Source organism: Manis javanica, chromosome 5 (assembly GCF_040802235.1).
Source record: "Manis javanica isolate MJ-LG chromosome 5, MJ_LKY, whole genome shotgun sequence".
NCBI classification, from domain to species: Eukaryota; Metazoa; Chordata; class Mammalia; order Pholidota; family Manidae; genus Manis; species Manis javanica.
This window is the reverse complement of record NC_133160.1, coordinates 11,256,697-11,271,522: the sequence shown is the minus strand read 5'-3', so window position 1 is coordinate 11,271,522 and position 14,826 is coordinate 11,256,697. Positions and strand designations below refer to the sequence as shown.

General features: G+C 50.8%; 1 protein-coding gene across 1 annotated transcript in view; it reads right to left on the bottom strand.

The window, feature by feature from the left end:
• The window catches only part of PREX1 (phosphatidylinositol-3,4,5-trisphosphate dependent Rac exchange factor 1), a 175,321-nt gene that overhangs the window by 63,577 nt on the left and 96,918 nt on the right, over positions 1 to 14,826 (bottom strand). Inside the window, exons 6-7 of the mRNA XM_037006253.2 lie at positions 8,938 to 9,099; positions 2,399 to 2,532 (exon numbers count right to left, since the gene is read on the bottom strand). Of these exons, the coding sequence (XP_036862148.1) occupies positions 2,399 to 2,532; positions 8,938 to 9,099 (296 nt within the window). The remainder of the gene's footprint in view (positions 1 to 2,398; positions 2,533 to 8,937; positions 9,100 to 14,826) is intronic.

Genomic DNA, 14,826 nt, shown 5'->3' with positions numbered 1-14,826 from the left:
ATGTGGCCTTTCCCTCCAGCCAGCCTGTTTCACTTGAATCCCTGAGGCAGGAAACAGCCTTAATAAGCTCATGGCAGCCACAGGGCAAGTCCTTCAAGGCCCACCTGGAATCCAGTCCCATCAGAATCCGCTGCTGTCACTGTCACAGGTATGCCCACACCAACAGAGAAAAGGCCAAGCAAACCCAGTCAAAGCTGGGAGCAGGTCTCAGGGACCTGAAGGGACATTCTGTTTTCTAAACCTCAGTGTTCTGGGAAAAGTGCCTGCTTTGGACAGCCCGGAGCGAGCGGCGGGAGAGGCTGGAAAGTAGGCATTGCCAAAGCCACTCTCAGGATGGCCCCAGGGAGGCCAGGCAGGAAGCAAGCAGGAAGGAGAAGGGGCGTTGATGGGGGAGAGGACAGGAGACAGACCCAGACAGACCCACTGGAGTGGGCAGGAGTAAAACAGCAGTGAGAAAGACACACACTAAACCAGCCACCGCCAGATGTGAAAGAGGGAGACCAAGGTCTTCAACAAGAAGGACCACGCCCCAGAACAGGCAGGCGAGGGCAGAGGGGCAGGGACCTGTGTTTGAAGTACCTACTATGTGCCACATGCTGCACCCATGGGGAACCCAACACATGTGGAGATAAGTTTGCGGGGACAGTCATAGAAGTTAACCCTGATTTTGTGCATTACTATGTCCCAAGCAACTTAACACATCTGTTCTTCGGTGATTCCTTGAGGTACATACAATAATTCATCCAGTTTTACAGACAAGGGAATTGAGGTAGAGCGGCAACGTCACAGAGCTAGAGAAATGGCTGAACAGGTTCAATGCATGAGCCTGGCTCTAAAGCAAACATTACTGTGAGAAGGAGTTTATCATCCCCATTTTACAGAAAAGAAAACTGAGGCTCAGAGAGATCACACTGGAAGAGGAACACAATGAGAAGCCCATACACATGCATGGAACACCCACCATTCATCCTGTGGAAAGGTTCCTCACCATGACCTTAGGAGGCCAGCAGAAACAGACAGAGAAAATGAGGTTCAGAGACAGTAGGGGACAGGGGAAGTTGGAGGTAATGCTGACAGTAGGGCCCAAGGTCTGGACCACCCCTCAGCCTTAGCCTTTACTCAATAAAGGAGTAAAGAAGCTTCTTGAAAGCTACTGTTTCATACCTAAGACAGAACGGGAAGAACTCAAAAAAGGTTGTCTTGGTCAGTTGAGACCATCTTCTACCTGCTGAGCAAGAAAACTGAAAGGCAGGAACCTCTGTCTGCCATCTTACTCACCCACCCACCCATCCAACCGTCCTCATGCCCCCACCCCTCCATCTCCTAACTGTTTCTCTCTCCAACCCTCCATCTATCCATGCACTCAGTCATCCCATTATCCAAACTTCCATACTAGAGTCCAACCACCCTGGTAACTATCAACCATCCAACCATCTGCCCACTAATCTCCAAACCTCCACCCACCTTCCCAATTTTATAACCTTCTATTCATCTCTCCATCCAGCATCTTCTACACCTCCAACTACCCAACCATTCACTCATTCATCTACTCACTCATCCAATCACAAATCATCTCATCCATCCATCCACAATCTCTCCTCCCTGGCTCCCTTCATCCACCATCCATTCATCACCCAAACCTCCAACTATCCATCTGTATCCCTCCTCCCATTTGCCTACACATCCTGTCACTCACACTTTCAAACATACATACATCTGGGTCTGTCTTCCTCTCACCCACACACCCATCTTCTCCTAGACTCTATAAAATGCAAGAAGCTCCAGTGAAACATATAAAGATGACAAAGATACTATCCTTCCCATCAAAAAGCTTAACAGTACAAGAGCCCTATGCCCTCAAACCCTCCATCTTTGAGTCTCAGAATCATACGATGTTAGTGTCATAAAGAATCTCCAAACCTCCATGGTCCTCTAGACCTACACTGGCCAATACGGCAGCCATAAACCACATGGGCTATTGAGCACTTAAAACGTGGCTAGTATGAGTTGAGATGTGCTATAAAATACACACCAAATTTTGAAGATTTAGTATAAAAAATGCAAAATATCTTCTTAATAATTTTTAAAAACTGGTTACACATTAAAATCATAACATTTGAGGATATATTGAGATAAATAAAATATATTATTTAAATTCATCCACCTGTCTTTTACTTCTTTTAATGTGGCTACTGGAAATTTTTAATAACATATGTGGCTCACATTGTATTTCTATTGGACGGTGCTCATCTAGAATAAACCCCTCACCTCAGAAGAGAAAGGGGGGCCCAGGTAGGGAAGTCTAAGGTATCACCATGCAAAACTCTGGTTTCTATCCAATCCCTGCCTCATGGCTCACATCGGGATGGCCCCACCCCCAGACTTCCCAGCAACCTACCTGGATTTCCGCTTGCAATAAACAAGGAGGTTGTCGAAGAGGAAGAAGGCCCTTTCCTGGATGTTGCCTGCAGAGATTTTTAACAAAGTGCCTTGCAAGAGAAGCTGGGTGCAGATGTCCGTGAGGTTGGAGCCCTGGAAGAGTGACAGGGGCACAGGGATGAGGGCAAATCCAGGAAAACACTTGGGGATATCCCTTTCCTTCCCAGAGACAACCCAAAATCGAAACGTACTGCTCTAGCAAATCTGTCAGCTGACAGAAAACCGATACACTCTGATCAATGGCTTCCATCTGTTGAGCACGGCAGAACAATGCTGGGAAGAGCATATCATAATGACCATTTCACAGAAGGGGACCTGAGGCTCAGAGAGGTGAAATGACTCACCCAGCCCTAGGTGGCATCTGGTTTTATTTTGATTCAGTCTTTGTTTTGGTTTGGGGTTGGTTTTATTTGCTTGCTTGCTGGCCTTCCTCCTTATTAATTTATGTGTTGGCTTATTATTCTCTCTCCCCCACTAGAATGCCACTTCCGTAAGGACAGGAATCACTATCAAGCATTTATTTTGCCACTGTATTCCCAGCACCTATACTAATGTCTGGCACAGAGTAGGTGCTCAGTAAATTCTTGTAGAACAGCTGATGAGCACAGTGTGAACATCATCAGGGGCAGGGTTCTCAGAGCACTCATTCTAGCTCTGGGTATGTGTAGATGGGAACAGTTCCCAAACTCTACCTGGGCATCTATGCTAAGTGACGGGGGTTGGCTAAGGCACTAAGTGTGCATGAAGTTCACTGAATATCCAGGAGGTTCAGGGTGGTGTGGTCAGGAAAAGCAATCAAGAAAGAGCAGGCTGGGCCTGGGAGGAAGGCGGAGATAAAGAGGCCAAAGGTAAGGACGTGGAAGGTCCTTGCTGGGGGAGTCCAGAACCAGGACCACACAGGTAGGTCTGTCTGAAGCCCTGGGAGGACCAAGGTGGGGCAGAGGGGTCCCAGAGCGTGAAAGGCGAGGATGCCAGAAACAGACCGGGCAGGATACAGAATGCCAGATAAGGCAGCGCCCAGCTGTCCCCCATATCCAAGCTCCTCTCTGTCACAGGAATGGAGTTTCAGCTGGCAATTGGCTGCCCAACCACAAGCTCCATTTTCCAGCATGTTTTGTATCAGCTGTGGTAAAGTGGCTAAATTATGGTCAGAGCGCCCCGTTTTCTCAGCATTTCCTTAAAAGAAAATTGCTTCCCCTCTGCTTCCTCCCTTCCTTCTTGCCACAGGCTGGAAGGCAGCCCCAGGGGCAGGATGAACTATAGCAGAAAGAGCTGGAAGGGACCTGCGTCTGAAGGGAGCAGGGTGACCCTGCCCCCAGCCTGCACTGCTCCTGAGAAATAAACTTTTATCACATGGAAGCCATTGTCTCTCCTCTTACAGCAGCCAACCATGTACTTTAACTAATATATCCAGATACGAATTTGGCCCCAACAATAGTAGCAATGGGGTGCCTCTGACACTGGGGCCCGAGGGGTATTATGCAACAGCAGTGTTTATGTTTAGAGGAAATTCAGTGGACAGGCCTGCAGATGACAGTAAAGGGAGAAAGAAAGACACGATGCTGCTCTGCCTGGAAATGAACACTTGGGGAGGAAAGAGGGAACACCGTGCACAGAATCTCCTTCCCCAAACACTCAACACCCAAAACCAGCCAGAGTTCATACCCACAGTGACATTCACTGGCTCTATTTCTGAGATCCAATGAGGGGAACTGGTCTTGGCAACTCAGAAATCAGGCTGTTGGCTAAATGCCCACCATGTCTCCCCAACTGCTGTCAGAGCTGGTTTGCTCTATGCCCACAGCCCAGCTAGGCACAGCAAATCCAGCTGCCCACAGTGCTGAGACCCACTGGGGGTTCTGGGAAACGAGCTTCCCTGCGGTCAGGGGCTGAGCCACCCCAACAGGAGCACGCACTCATTAACAGAAATCACAGCGGGGACTCTCGAACCTGCAAGCAGGTGTCTGACCCCCACACACAGCAACCCAGTGATGTAGTGAGCCCACTGCACCAGGCCTCGGGCTCCCAGGACAAGAACCCCCTGGACCGCTGCGATCCTCCAAAACAGGGCAAGCGTGACTCCATGGGGGATGTGGCTCCACCATGGGCCAGCTCAGCACAGACAGCAGTTCAGCAGTTCCTCAAGGCCACAGCCTCCCTGTCTCCTCCCCTTGCCTCATTCAGCCCACCAACCAGTTCTTCCAGCTCCCAAGGGGGAGTTTAGCTGCATGTATATAAATCTGGGACCTGGGCTAGCTGCAGAGCCCAGAATCCCAAGATCACACAGGCCTAGATCTGACCTCTCTGTCAAGGTTAGAGGACCACAGAGAGGAAGTGCACCCAGCCTGGGAAAGTGCGTCTCCAGCCTTGGCCAAGGACCACCCAGCAAACTGCAGCTGAAATGCCAAGGACACTACAGGAGGATGCCCCTTCCACCCCTGCCCTGCCGAGAAGCCCAGCCGGCCACCAGTCTCTCGAGAATCCCTGAACCCAGGTCGGGGACAGTGCTAAGGACCAGATACACAGGGAAGAGGCTGAGCACCAAGGTGTCTCCCAGTCAGGGCTGGAGACCTCCTGCAGACAGTGCCGATGTGATCAAACAACAGTAGTAACATTTGGAGAAGATGGCAAGCTAGTGCATGCAGGGGGCTTGCCACATGCCGCTACTGTTCTAAGTGTCTTACACCAACTCAATTATTCCTTACAACAGCTCTCACTTTACAAATGAGGAAACTGAGGCACAGAGCAGTGAAGTGACTTGTTCAAGGTCACACAGCTCATCAGTGAGCAAGCTGGGAACTGAACCCAGACCTGCTGGCCTCAATCCCCTACTCACTACCTTCTGTTCTGCCGGGCTGCCTCTTAGAAGGTGACACGAAGGGCTTTGATGCATTTGTTAGTTTAGACCAGGGTCTTCAGAGGGGAGGGACCACATCACCCAGAAGCACAAGGCGCCCCGGGAAGGGTGGGAAGAACATGTGAGAACTTCTATTTATGGTCCTTCTTTATAACAATTCTATGTCTCCTCACTCCAGTTCCTTCCATCCCCCATGGGTGAGTGAGTAGTTGATGACCCCTCAAACCAGGGCTTCCAGAGCCTGCAGGAGGAGGGTGCCCTTTATCTTTCTTATTAAGAAGATGCATTTCATTTTATTACTGTGAGCTTCACACAAAAGTCCATGAGGCTTGCATCCAGAGTGTCTCTGCTGGAGGGGCAGCCCACACTGGGTGTGAGCTCTAGCGGAAGTTGCATGATGCTTTTTCACCAAAATAAAATAAGAAAGAAATCCTGCTTTGCTACCGCAGCTCCTCTTGATGCTTACTGAGTGTCTACTCTGAGCCAACAACGACAGCCCTGTTCTGAGTGTTTTGCATGCATCCACTCCCCAAATCCTCAAGTGACCTGTGGTGGGTACTGCCATTACCCAGACTTTTCAGATGAGAAAATGGAGGCCAAGGAACCCCTCCACACAGAGGGCACTGGCTCCTTCACTCCCTTCCACAGTTCTGAGACATACTGCCATTTCCTTGTGCTCAGTGAAGTGGATTTATGGATTACCTTATCTGGTTTTAACTAAACCAGTCTCACGACTAATAAGGCCAAGTAGCTTACAAAGGATCAAGCAAAAAAAAAAAAGGAAGATAATAAAAACCACTGACCAGAGATCAACCTAATAATGCAAGCCCAAGCACTGAGCAAGAAAGCGGCCAAGAAGACTCCCCATTCTCCAAAAGCAAGTCCCTTGCCAGTCATATTCCAAGAGAAAGATGATAGCCATCTAATCAGATCAGCAGGAAGTCAAACAGAAAGACTGGAATCAAGAAGAGTATCAGAAATAAGGATTTGCAGCCACCATCATTCACTGGCAGCCATACCCTAAGGCATACTGTCCGCTGAGGTTGTAAGTCCTGATAGCATAAGCACTGGAAAAAGCTTAAGTGTTAAACATTATTTTTATTAGCTAGAACATATTTTCATAGTATGGCCTTAAGGATCAAATAAAATGTTTAAAAACATTTCAATTGCACAGAAAACCATTTCACATTTCCAAAGAACATTCATATTCCACACCTCCCTTTATTCTCAAAAAGATACCAGGAGATAACTTCAGGGATACTATTACTAACATTAGACAGCTAGGAGGAAATGAGGCCCAGAGAGCAGGATAAAGTTGCCTGGGGCAGGGCAGTCTGGAAGTTAGAGGGCTGGGCCTCAAAACCAAGTTCCTGTGCCTCAGAACCCAGTGGGGATAGTAACAGCATCTCCCTTCTAGTAGTAGAAACATGCAACAGTTGCTCCATAATAGCTGGTGATTTTTATTCTGGGCCACTTTGCTTCCTACTGTACCCAGTGACAGTGATTGAAATAAGGGCCACTCTCAAATTGTAGATTTTTCAGGATCAAAAAGAGCCCCAAAGACCCTTAGTTCCTATTTCTCTAGGCCCTTACTAGAGGAAGGCATCAGAAATCACTTCTGCTCAGGCTGTCAAACTGCTTGCTCAATACCCTCTCCACAGGGGTCCATGTGAGAAATTTCTTTTTTAGCTGGTTTCCAGGAAACTCTCTGTCTCCCAGAAGAACTACTCTGCTTCTTCCTTTTTTGACAATGACTATTAAGTAACTTGTATGTCCTGCTCTTTTCACCTTGGCTGCCAGGAAACTCGAAGCCCAAATAGGCAGATGCTTAAATGCATCCCCTCTAGTTGCTCTTTAGGTTAGCATGTTGGCAGTAAGTGGCCATGTGACCCTCTGGTTAATGAGATGAAAGGGGAAGTCTCTCTGGGGCTTCTGGGAAAGTTTTCCTCCACAGGGGAGAAGAGCTCCCTCTCACTGCCCTGGCCATGCCCCTGTCTCCTCCGGCTTTGGAACACATGCGGCCGGGAGCTGCTGCTGTCACATAACCATGAGAGGAAGTCCAGAGAACTGCATGAGACCAAAGTGGACTCTGATGTCATGGGGCTGAAACAAGAGTCCTTAGGGAAGACCTCCTAACTGACATACCTAGAGCCAGGTAACTTTCAGTTGTAGTAAACAGAAACCAAGATATGAATTTTAAGCAGAAAGAAATGAGGGGCTTACTCAATCACTGGAGAGTCTAAAGAAGCAGGAATCCAGGCCAGGGTTCCCAGAAAACCAACAACACAGCATAACTGGCCCAGCAGGAGAACCTCTGCTCTACCGCATTTGGGAAAAGGGATAAACAAACACTGCCTGCCTGAAAACACTTCCTGCCACCCAGGAAAACACCGTCCAGGCTGCATCAGGGCCTGACTACCAACTGCAAAGCCATCCCCTGCATACTAGATTCACGCCACTACCAGCAGAACAGGTGCCCCATGCCCTGCCTCTTGACACCCAGGAAGCTAGAACCTAGAACCCCTGGTAACACCACCACAGACGCTATGCTTTCTGTAAAAACAACACAGCAATGGCCTCCATCCTACCCTCGTCTTCCAAATCTCAAGCAGCTGGTTCTGATCTTGGCCAGTCACATCCTAAACCAGAGCTGCGACAGGGTCTGAGAAATGCAGCAGTGAGCTGTCCAGCCTCAGCCAGGCAGGAAGGCCCAGGGGAAGGACAGTGGGTGCACGGCAGGTGCTGATCCACAACACCCACCTCCTTCCTAAACACAGTGCCCTCTCCTTTGCAGCCAAACCCTCAACCTCATAGTGAAATGGAGTCACATTTAGGGCTCCTGGTGCAGGGAAAAGAAGTAGAAATCCCAAACCTAGCCAAGTGCCAGAAAATCCAAAGAACTTAAGGCAAAGGATACCGAGAACAATCTGTGCCTGAGTCTTTCATCGTTGCTCTTAATCTCCCATTCCAGCTGTATTTACTCTGATACTGACTTTTTTGTTTATTCAGATTTTCCCATTTCCTTCAACAGATTTGTAGGAAATTTTTGATAATCTAAGGAACACATGGAGGTTTAAACAAACATATTATGCACGAGAAGGTTCCAAGAATCCCATCCCTGGTCATCGTGATGACAGGGACTTTGTATCTACCATTTATTGAGAACCTACTGTACCGGGGAGAGATGAGGAACAGAAGCTCAGGGAAGTTAGGACATTTGCCTAAAGTCACCCTCAAGCGAGTGTCAATGCCAGAATTCTGTCCTGGAGTGGACCCTTAAACACTACCCTTGATCTTGGCATCTAAAGCTCAAAGGCCTGTGGACACCAGACAGATAAGACAACAGGTGAAAGAGAATGACAGGGGACTGATGGGGGTGGTGGGGAAAACTGGAGGCTCCAGGGGCTGTTACTGTAGAAAATGAGAGCCAGTGGTACCAATTTTTCAAGAGAAACTTGAAATTCAGACTTTAACGTGGACTTAATTTTCAGAAAATAATTAAACAATTTTCTTTGGGAAGACCATGTAGGCCAAACAGAATACACTGCAGGCGGAATCTGGTACCCAGACTATAGTCTGAACCTGCAGCTCTGCAGCCCCGGGCCCTCTCCAGGCCGGAAGGCCTCCTGCGCCAGACACACCTCCCAGCCTTCGATGTGGGACTGCAGCTGCTCCAGGGCCTCCAGCTTCTCCATCTGCCGCTTGGTCTCATTGATGTTGGAGCAGACAGTCTTCATGGCCTGCAGAGCGCTCTGGACTGCAGGGTGGTCCGGGTGCTTGCCGGGGGTCCTCTTGGCCAGCTCCTAGGGTAGAGGTGGGGTAGCAAGGAGAGACATCAACCCAGAGGGGACCAAACACAGCCTCCAGATCACCTGCCCTGAGCCAAGTCCAGCCTGTTATGTACAAACTATGATCTGGGGCTGGGAACATCGCTCATTCATTCATTCATTCACTGATTCAATAAATGTCCCCTGAGCACCTCCGCCATGGCAGGTAGTGTTCTAGGGTCTGGGGATAAATCTGCTAATAAAACAGAGAGAAATGCCTCACCTGGTGGACATTTCATTCTACTACATGAGCCAAAATAAAGGAAAACCAAGTACATAATACAATCTCAGGCAGTGACAAATACAGTGAAGATAAATCAATGAGAGGCCAGAAGGTCTTGGGAAGGGAGGTGTCCTTTCAAACAGGGAGGCCCGAGGAGGCCTCTCTCAGGAGCTGACATCTGAACAGAGACTCTGGATAAAGCAAGGGAGGGAGTCCTGAAAAGAGCTTGGGGAAAAGTGTGCCACGTAGAGGGGAAAGTTCAAAGGGCCTGAGGTGGGAGCGCACGTGGTACACGGCAGGAACAGTGAGGAGGAGGTGCGGCTGGAGGGGAATAAACGAGAGCAAGAGCAGCAGAGAGATTCAGATGTCAGAGAGGAGGCCACAAATGCTGGCCCCCCTCAGCCTTGGTGTACTCATTTGTAAAGTAGGTATAAAAACACCATGCCTTCACAGGGACAAGGCCAGAACAGTGGGGGAGGCTCCTAGTCCACAGCCCTCAGCCCACCACCCCTCAGCCCTCCCCACAAGCACAAGCTGGGACATTCCAAAGGCCGGGCCCACCTTAACCAAAAGGCTTCAGCCCCACAGTGAGTGTGATGGAGAGGAACTGAGGAAGAAGGGACCAGCTGGGCCTCAATTTCAGAAGGGAAGATTTTCAGGCCAAATCATTCAATCGACAGGACCGTGCCGGCAGAGTTAAGTTTCCTTAATCATCTGAGCCAGACATGCCCAACAATTCCTGTATGTCCCCCATCTTTCTGCTCCCTGGAAAATCACAGATGTGACACTCTGATGTGTGCTGGCTCCTAGCACAGCTGCATGTGGGTGCCAGGGCTGGATCTGCCCTCGGCAGCCAGGTGACCTTGGGCCAGTCACCCTCAACACTGCTCGTCAGCTTCACCATCTGAAAACCAGTGATGGTGAGGAAAGTGGTGATGACGGCAGCAGTTAGGCCAGTGGGCCTCTACTCTGTGCTTGTGAGGCAGGCTCTGTTACTACCCCACTTAACAGAGGAGGAGACTGAGGCACAGCGGATCACTCAAGGCCTCCAAGTAGTAAGAGGAAGAATCCTGATTTGAACCTGGCTATCTGGTTCTGCCTGTGGTCATGGTGAGGGGTAGATCGGACACTGTAGGAAAAATACCTCCATGGCAAATACACACCGGGTGAGCACACAGTCTATGCTGTCCATTGTCATTCTGGTTGTGTGACAGTGCGTGTTCGCTGGGACACTGAGAGGCGATCTGCCATGCCTGGGTGTTGCTCTGAGAATTCCCTGAGATAAACCAACTCCAAAGACATCCCTTCTCTATTGACTTCACTTCTGCTCTGCCTGAAAACAATCTCTTTCCTGGAGAGCAGGTCCTAATGGTCCTGGGACCCAGATATTCTGCAACATCAGGACCCCAAGGGTTTACTAAGCACCTGCCATGTTCCCCAGGATTCACCAGAGAAGCAAGACAGAGATGCAGCCTCTCTGTGGGGCCAGCAATCAGCCTTGAGCTGGGAAAGGTGCTCCCATGGGCAAAGTGGGGACAGATAATAGCCTCAAGTGGTGAATACACTCATGGTAAGGGAAGGACAGTGTGACAGGAAGCTGTGAAAGGAAGAGGTGAGAGCAGGTCTCCCAAACTGAAGGGAGGGCGCCTCGGCTGTCGAGCACCCCCCAGCTCTTGCTGCTCACCACACAGGAAGGAGCCCAAACGGGGGCTGATGCAGGCTGGGAGCTGGTGCCGCTGTGGGCAGGGTGTCAGCGCTCAGCCCGAGAGGCAGGAGATGGGGCGGGCACCGTGGCTGGGCAAGGACAGGAGCCAGGGCAGAGGGAGCCACAGTTAGGAGACCTCTGACTTCCTGTGCCTTCTCAGCAGGATGCTGATGACAGGAACCTGGCAGAAGAGGAGTTCATCTCCTAACATCAGAGTCAGTCATGACCTCCGAGAGATGACCCATGGGGTCCAGAACAACACAGGAAGAGCTCTGGCAAATCAATACGAGAGACAACTAGCCACGAGGAAGTGGGCAAATGACATGAAGAGGCAATTCTCATAAAATGCCCCCCCTGCCACTGCCCTGGCCCAGCCGTCTCCTACCTGGGCCACTGAAGTCAACTGCCTGGTCTCTCCACCTCCACTTGCAGCACCCAGAGTCCATTCTCCAGACAGCCAGAGGGACCCCATCAGCACGAAGTGACACCCTGCCCCTCCTCTGCTCAGAGCCTTCCTGTGGTGCCCACCTCACTGAGAAGACAAAGACCCCACAGGCCCTGCCTAATCTGCCCCCTCACCTCCCATTACTCCCCACTTGCTCTCACATCCTCCTTCCCAGTCACACTGGCCTCCTTGCTGCTCCTCAGACATATTCCTGCCTCAGGGCCTTTGCACTGGCTATTCCCTCTAACTGGAAGATACCTGTGTGGCCTCCTTCAGGTCTTTGCTCAAATGTCACCTTCTCTGTCCACCACTCCTAGCCCATAGCCTGATGTAGTTTTTCCACAGCACCTACCCACATATATGAGCATATACATTTATTATTCACTCATTTGTTGCCTTGTCTCCCCATCCCCCAATAGAATCTCAATTCTACTAAGGTAGGGATTTGGGCAGTTTTCACTGAGCACCTTCAGCACATAGTACAATGCCTGACACATAATAGCTGCTCAATAAATGATTGGTGAATGAATGAAGGGCTTCAGAAACCCTAGACATGGCAGCGGTGACCATGCCTCTCTCCTGCAGCTACTCAGGAAGACTGAAAGGGATTTGCTAAGAAAGTAATGGTGTCACTGAGCAACACACTGCTTTTCAGGGTTGGCCTCTCCCCTTCCCCACCAGCCACCACCCATGAAGTTTTCTCATGTGCCACCAAAACCCTTTGGAGAGCTCTGAGACAGTACATATCGCACACTCTGGGGAACACTGCACCACCCTCAGCCCTCCCCTTGCACCAAGAATTGATACCCATCAAGCACGGTCCACCCCCAGGGATGTCACCCTCCCGACTGCCAAGGAGACAGAGGTTAACACCTGAGCGTCAAGGTCCTCACAGTGTGGGCGACAGCTGAGCTACCCACAGACAGATGTGGGAGGTGTGGGAGCCACGGGAGGCTATGCAGGGCCCCAAGGCTGTGCACCGAGCAGCCGCTCTGTAGGAAGCATTCTGGGCAGAAGCCTGCTAGAGCAGCTCTCCCAGCCACACTAGTCCCAGGACGCACCCTGTCTGGCCCAGGAGGTTTAACAAGTTTTGAATCAAATTGACATTTGGAAATCAGGGATTTTCACATAAAAGTCCCAATTTCATGATCCAGAAACAGTGGGCAAGACCCGTGTGGCATTTTTCCATAGTCATTCAATGAATAATTGGAAGGTGCCTACCATGTGCCAGGCACCATTCTGGTCACTGGGAAACAGCAACACACTTTAGAGCCACATCCCGGTTCTGGCAGAGCTGACATCCCAACAAGGGAGATGGAGAAGCGACCCGTACACCTGAGTTACAGACAGAACGTGAGCTTGCAAGAGGTGCTGCGAAGTGAAGTAAAAGCAGGGTGAGGGGACAGAGATGGCAAAGGCAGTGGTTCTATAGCTGGGAGGTCAGGACAGGCCTCTCCAAAGTGGGGACATCTGAGCAGCAGAGGCCTGACAAGACTAGGCAATGAGTCTCAGGATACCTGGGGTAAGGATGCCCCAGGCAGAGGAAACAGCAAGTGCAAAGGTCCTGGGAAACCTGTTCGTTGTGTTCAAAGAACAGCAAGGAGGCAAGTGCAGCCAGAGCAGAGCGAGGGACAGGGAGAGGAGAGGAGGTCAGAGAGGACACAGAGATTAGATGGGAAGCATCTTCCAGGTGGCAGCAGAGAGGTGAGGAATGTGGGTTTGATCTGAGGGACCGGGAAGCTGCTGGAGGGTTCTGAGTGAAGAAGTGACGTGAACTGACTTGAGTTTAGCTGCTGAGCTGAGAAGAGACTGCACAGGACCAGGGAGAGGCAGGGAGACCCACTGGGCGCTGCAGCAGTGGCCCAGGAGCAAGGTGGGCTCTGGATAGGTTCGGAGGATAGAGCCAGTGGGGCCTCCAGCAGACTGGATGTGGGCATGAGCCAGAGGCAAGCCCCAGGTTTGGCCTAAATGACCAGAGAGAAGGGGAGGCCATTTATGGAGACGGAAACGAGGAGGTGGAGGAGACGCGGGGAGACGCAAGGCAGACCTGGGGGACAGGAAGAGCCAAGCATCTGGTTTTGGACACGTTAGGTAAGAGTGGCTGCTTAGAGATCCAAGTGCAGACGCCGAGGGGGCAGGGGAGCAAGTCCGGAGCTTAGAGGAGAGCGCCACAGCCATCGGCACAGAGATGGGGGCTCAAAGCTGAGGAATTAGCCTCATGACTACTCGTACATGGAGGGGCACCGCAGCATTATACCTCACAGCCCGAAAGTGGAAACAACCCGCACGTCCATCACCCGATAAGGGACAACCAAAACGTGATCTATCCATACAACGGAAAGCTGCTCAGCCATATAAAGGAATGAGGGTGTGAGACACGCTACCACATGGATAAGCCTTGAAGGCGCTGTGCTAAGTGGAAGAAGCCGGACACAAAGGCTGCATGTTAGACGATTCCATTGATATGAAATGTCCGGAATGAACAAATTCACATAGATGGGAAGTAGATGAGTGGTTGCTAGGAGCTGGCAGGGGGTGGGAGGGAAAAGGGAAGTGACTGCTAATGGGTCCAGAGTTTCCTGTGGGAGTGATGAAAATATTCTAAAATTATTATGGTGACTGTTGCACAACTTTTGAATACACTGGCCATGGGCTGGATCTGGCTCACAGGCCACAGTTTTGTCAACCCCTGCCCTAAACCACTATAGAACACTACCTCTTAAATGCTGGCAACTAATTCAGGTTTGGAAGACCCACCAAACCTGGGAGTGGGGGGGGCGCCACAGAGTGGATGAGGCCACCACAAGAGCAAGTCTAGGCACAGAAAATGTCCAACGACTGAGACCTGGGGCCTGCCTGCATTTAGGAGTCTGGAAGGTGAGGACCAGCAAGGGAGACTGGGAAGGGGCCGGGGAGGTAGGAGGCAAAGGGAACAGGGGGCTGGAGTGGCAGCTGCCGCCTTTAGACAGACGCCCCTCCACTTTGCCCCCCATCGCCTCAACCTGCTTCTGTTCTGTACCCGGCCCTCCAGGGGCCCAGGCCAGGACAGGAAGCCCTGAGGGGCAGGGACTAAGCCTGTCTTGCCATGGCTGTGGGGCCTGAGCCGAGCCAGCAGCTGGTGCCCCAGTAAGTTCTACGCGTCACCAGGAAAACAAAGAAAAGGGTCAGTGACAGTCCGTCTCCCCGAGGGCCCCTGCCCTTTGAGTACCAGGGGCATTACCCCAAACCTGAATCATTTCCCTGGAAACATGAATGGAAAACTCAACAAAGTCTGAAAATGCCAACTGTCTATCCCAAGCCTGGGCTGAAGGCTGAAATAGAATGTTCCGG